Raw genomic sequence first — 5,251 nt, forward strand, 5'->3', positions numbered from 1 at the left:
ACAATATATTTTGTTTGAATATGCTGTAGTGATAACAATATAGTGAATGTTATATATCTAGATTTTTATGATATAGCATGCGAATAACATTTTGATTTTATCAAGTTTTAAAGAAGACACCAGCTCCTTTTTGATAATAGTATCATCTGTTGCAAGAAGTTTAAGGTAAACTACACTGTTCATTGCTTATTAAAGTGTGATTTGTTATATATTGTATTAATAAATAGATTAATTTTCTGTTTGACTTAACTCTTCTCTACGAGATTCTTGAAATTATTAGAAGAAAGATAACCATATACCCGGGTAAATGGCTAATATATTATGCATGCATTTTTAGAATTATACTATAAAGAAAAATCTTCAACTGTACAATTATCTAGCAAAAGGAGAAGTGATAGAATCAGTATCATAGGAATAAGGCTCAGACGAACTATATATCTCGCAAGAAATCTGTCTTGGTACCACCTCGAATCTGTCACTTTGAGAAGGCAACTCCATTTCCAAACACTTTTTCAGCTCTTGTACCACAAAATTCAAGGTGGGTCTGTGAATGGAGGGTGATGAACTACATGCCATTGCTATTTCAAAAGCCTTTTGCACAGAGCCTGCATTGAATTGGCCTTCAAGTCTTGGATCCACAATTCTGCTAAAATCCCCTCTTTTAAGTTCGTATGTTACCCATGCAGTTATGTGAACCAGTTCTTCACCTTTTATCACTGCTGGTTGACCTGTTACTAGCTCTAGAATAACTATTCCAAAACTATAAATATCACTTTTCTCATTCAAGTTTCGTAACTTGTAGTACCTGAACAAATGATTACATATTCCTAAACGCGTTAATATCGACAAAAAACTATAATAAGTTGCCCTACTCATAATTTGTGAATAATACGGCTCATTAGTTAGACTTTGCGTCAAGATAGTGAGTACTTACTCTGGATCAAGGTAGCCTGTGGTGCCCATGACTTCAGACTCTGCATTAGCGTTAGTGTTATCATTCTTAAACACCTTGGAGAGGCCAAAATCAGCTATCTTAGCTTCCAAGTTTTCATTTAATAGAATGTTGGCTGTCTTCACATCTCTGTGTATTATAGGTGGCTTGCATCCATGGTGTAGATATTCCAATCCTGCAGATCAGCGGTACTTCAAGTATGTCTACAAAATGACATTTAAAGGCACAAAACCAATACAATACTACTCACCTTGTGCCGCATCAATTGCTATCTCAAGTCTTTTTTGCCAAGTCAAAGTATTTGAGTTTTTATCTGCGTCAACTATTAGATTACCAATGAAGACGCTTTCTTTGCTTAAAAGATTAGATTTTGGACTAAGGAACTCTGTGAAAGAGCAGGGTAAGGATGTACCTGAGAGATAATTTTTCAGGTTGCCATTAGCCATGTACTCATAAATGAGTGCCATCTTGTTATCATCATCACAGTAACCAATGAAGGATACCAAATTTCTATGATGAACTGTCATCAACAGCTCAGCCTGCAAACCATTATTTAATTTTACTGCCATTTTTTTGTTGTTGTTGATTGTTTTGATGTTGAATAGAATGTAATTTAAATGACAGAAATGTAACATTACCTCAGTTTGAAATTCCTTTGGCCCCTGAGATGATGATGGAGAAAGCATTTTCACTGCAACTTGGTTCCTATCTTTCAACTCACCACGGTACACTATTCCAAATCCCCCTTTTCCAATTGCCATTTCAAAGTTGTTGGTGATTTCCAAAACCTCCTCATAGCTATATTGCCACTTTTTTGATGCTACAGTTCTTCCACCTTTGTTGGCCTTTTCTATCTCCTTATCTGAGTGGAGTGTGGTTCATGTACTAATAAGGTATGAGAATAAAGAAACACAGACCTTTCACTGCATAATATTTAAAATTACCTGATGGCTTTTTCCTTCTTAATTTCCAGATAAGAGCAAATGCAATCAACAGAACGAGAACTGATGATATAGAAACGGCTATGGGAACAGCAATATTCTTCTTCTTTTTGCACGTACTTGAACCACAAATATTTTGGTCATCCAAACTGAAGATGCTAATTTCTGTTAGTTTCATGAGAAATAAAACCAAGCAAACATGAAATAAGATTACCTAAATCTGTTCAAGCAAGGGATACCTCAGTGTAAGTAACCCAGCTCTTGATCTTTCCAGAAGATGACCGGGGACCGAACCTGACAGATGATTGCCTTTCAAGTTCCTACACAGAAAATGCAATTGTTCTTTTAACATTTATCACCATGCAATATCAGGATTACACTGCCCCATTTCAATTTGTATTAGACTTACAGAACTTTAAGAGATTTGAAGTCTTCCAGAAACTGAGGTATTGATCCAGTCAAGCTATTGTTTGATAAATCCCTGACACAAAATAATGTGCCTCCATTGATTTTTATAATCAATAAAACGAGTTCTGGGGATTGAAAAAATTCTCATAATCTAGACGTGACTATAATATAATCAGATTTTATCTGGGTATGTACTCACAGTGATTCCAGTGACAAGAGATTGGAAATTGCAGAAGCTATTACCCCACTCAAACTGCTTGAGCTCAAATTCCTATAAAACAAAGTGATCTCTTATAAAACTTCATATACAATCACAACTCTCATGCTGGGGAATTAAAGCATGAAGAAGAGTAAATAGAAGGAACTCACAGTGATATGATTCGGGGAGGAAGCGAGTTACTGTAGTTACATTCCAAGCCATCCCAACTGTAGTCCTTTGGCTCACAAGGATCACCTACCCAATTTCTTTGAATAACATATGTTGCTTTGACATTCATGATAGCATCAACTGCGTTTATAATGAATTCAATTAAAATAGGACCATTATTTGGTAATTATGCACCAAAACATACTCTTTCTAAACGTAAACAAACAAAGCATACCTTCTTGCTCAAAAGTTGGTATTGCATCTAGCTGTCTTACCACATAAATCTCAACTGCATTGAGGATGGGTGGTAAGGCTGAGTCTCCTGTTCTAGAAATTGAAATTTGATGTTTATTTCCCACTAAGGATTTCGAATTTGACACAGTGGTTGCCTGTAAGTAACTAGGGACAAAGGGTCCAAATAATGGAGTTCCATTCCAGGATATATTGAATTTCCTCAGTTGCTTTTTCTGAAGCTTCTCAACTTCAGCAAAGTACAAGTAAACATAAAATTTAGAGTTTGGATCATTCGGTTTCCAGGAGAATTCCAAAGGAGCACTCTCATTCTTAGGTCTAGCAGCAGTCCTAATGACTTCAAATGGCGCATTATAGCCACTGTTATTACCATTGATGGCTGAAGAAGTTTCCAAAGTCTCCCAGGAAGATGAACCGTAAGGAGACCAAATCCTATCATAATTATCGTCTTCATATCTTCCACTTTCATTGAGAGATGCAATGTCCCATCTTTTGAAGAGTAAAAGTGAAGCAGATGAACCAAACTCAGTAGTATAAATAGAGCCCTGAATAATTGGTCTTAGTTCCAAAGCTGAGATGAAAGGAATTCCCAATCCTTTGTTCACAAGACAAACATTGATATCCTCTGATACTTTCAAGCTGATGATTTCCATTACGAGTTGCTCTGAAGCATTTCTGAATGTTACTGAGGACCAGAAATTCACATCCACATAGAGATCAAATTCTGGAAGTTTGTTCTCTCCATCATAGTTTCCATACAAGAAAGAAGCCCTTATCAAATGCAAACTGTTTCTTATTGGAGATTTTATTTTGTAACAATTCCTCTCACCCTCAGGAAAACTTCTGAGATCTGAAAGCGGTTGTGGCAGATTTGGAACTTTTGGGTAGTTATATTCAGAGGAAACATTTCTGTTGACCCCTTTGTTAATATAAGCTCCATCTGTGCCATACTTTATCTTAGTGGTATCATCCGTATATTCAAAATTCTCTGGACCGCCACAATCAATGCTTACAAAACCTGACCAGAAAGACCCATCAGACTCGTGAAAAAGCCAAGATATTAACAGTTTACACTTTACACTTACGGCCACAGATTATGCTAAAATTTGTAAAATCCATTAGCTTTCAATTGATTCTGAGACTTGAGAAAAAACCCATGAAACCATGGGATTGGCAATTTTCAGGGGAAGCTCAAACACGCGAAGCTTCGACAGTAAAAAATGGAATTGCAAGGAAGAACAGAGACTGATTACAGTTTTAAGGGAAATCAAAGCATAGCTTAAATTGAATATTTCAGATGATAAGTTTATAATTTTAAGTTGAAAACAAGGGGAAAAACAATCTGAATTGCAGTATTCCATTTTTACACTGCTTATTGCTTACAAGCAAATGCTAACCTCTTTGTTGCTGTCCGTGAGCTAAAATTGTAAGAGCAAGATAGAGCATGAGGAAGACGAAGAGTCTCTTTGAAATTAACATCTTCAATCAAACGAATTGAAGGATTACGCTGGTGAATCAAGAAAGTTATAGCTACATTGTCAAATCCAGCCAGCGTTAGCGAAAAGTCAAAAACTCAAAAAGTAGAGAATCCTGGCCCGGCGTGACAGAATTATTAGCGCTTAGCATGAAAACTGTTACTTAATTACTTAATTTAGAGTTGGAAATTTGAAATTACATCCAACATCAACCAAAATGCAATTCTCATTCATTGTACTTTCCTTATAGGGTCAACATCATTTTAAATCCAAGTTTGACATGATTTTTTCGGTTTTGATTCAGAAAATTTGAAACTAATTATTTTGGTACCTGAAACTTGACTAATTGACCGTATTTTGGCATGTCTAGAGATTTTTGGTTTCTATAATAATACAGTTTCAAGAACCAAAATTATTGATTTCAAATTTCATGGATTAAAATCAAATTTCAAGTACTGAAAATGAATCAAATATTTAGATAAATTATCAAGTTCTACCACTTTTTTTTTAGAGGATTCTGCCGTGCTTGATATATCCTCTTCATTGACACCTCTAACTATTTGTTTTGTTTTTGTATAGACACCATGTCAATTATTTTTTATAGATGGTGACTACTCGCCTACCTCAACATTTTCATCCCTGTTACTTCAATCTGATATTCTTCTCCACTTAAAACTCAATACTTGCTCTCACATAGCATTGTTGGTTTTATAATTTTTAAATAGCGTACTTTATTATTAATTTTACATATATTGATGTTATTGATTAGATGAAGGCATGGGAGTGAATATTGGGATTATTAATTTATTAGAAGCAAGTCGGTATGGTGGAATATTGGTGGGATCTATCCAGCCTC

The 5,251-nt window shown here is 35.3% G+C and overlaps 1 protein-coding gene across 2 annotated transcripts; it reads right to left on the bottom strand.

The window, feature by feature from the left end:
• Window positions 1–273: 273 nt before the first annotated feature.
• Window positions 274–4,496, bottom strand: LOC114727692 (probable LRR receptor-like serine/threonine-protein kinase At4g29180). 2 transcript variants are annotated; one of them, XM_028914394.1, is made up of 12 exons: window positions 4,318–4,496; window positions 2,904–3,938; window positions 2,671–2,809; window positions 2,501–2,572; window positions 2,303–2,374; window positions 2,133–2,213; window positions 1,897–2,042; window positions 1,591–1,814; window positions 1,365–1,491; window positions 1,203–1,265; window positions 935–1,127; window positions 274–805 (listed from the first exon to the last, which is right to left on the bottom strand). In XM_028914394.1, exons 1-12 carry the CDS (start codon window positions 4,397–4,399, stop codon window positions 373–375), a joined length of 2,667 nt encoding a protein of 888 aa, XP_028770227.1. In that variant the 5' UTR covers window positions 4,400–4,496; the 3' UTR covers window positions 274–372. The 2 variants fall into 2 exon arrangements, with proteins under 2 accessions (XP_028770227.1, XP_028770226.1); XM_028914393.1 differs by having other exon boundaries at window positions 1,203–1,274.
• Between the last annotated feature and the right edge of the window lie 755 nt (window positions 4,497–5,251).

Source organism: Neltuma alba, unplaced genomic scaffold (assembly GCF_004799145.2).
Source record: "Neltuma alba isolate B1F8T4 unplaced genomic scaffold, ASM479914v2 tig00012505_pilon, whole genome shotgun sequence".
NCBI lineage: Eukaryota > Viridiplantae > Streptophyta > Magnoliopsida > Fabales > Fabaceae > Neltuma > Neltuma alba.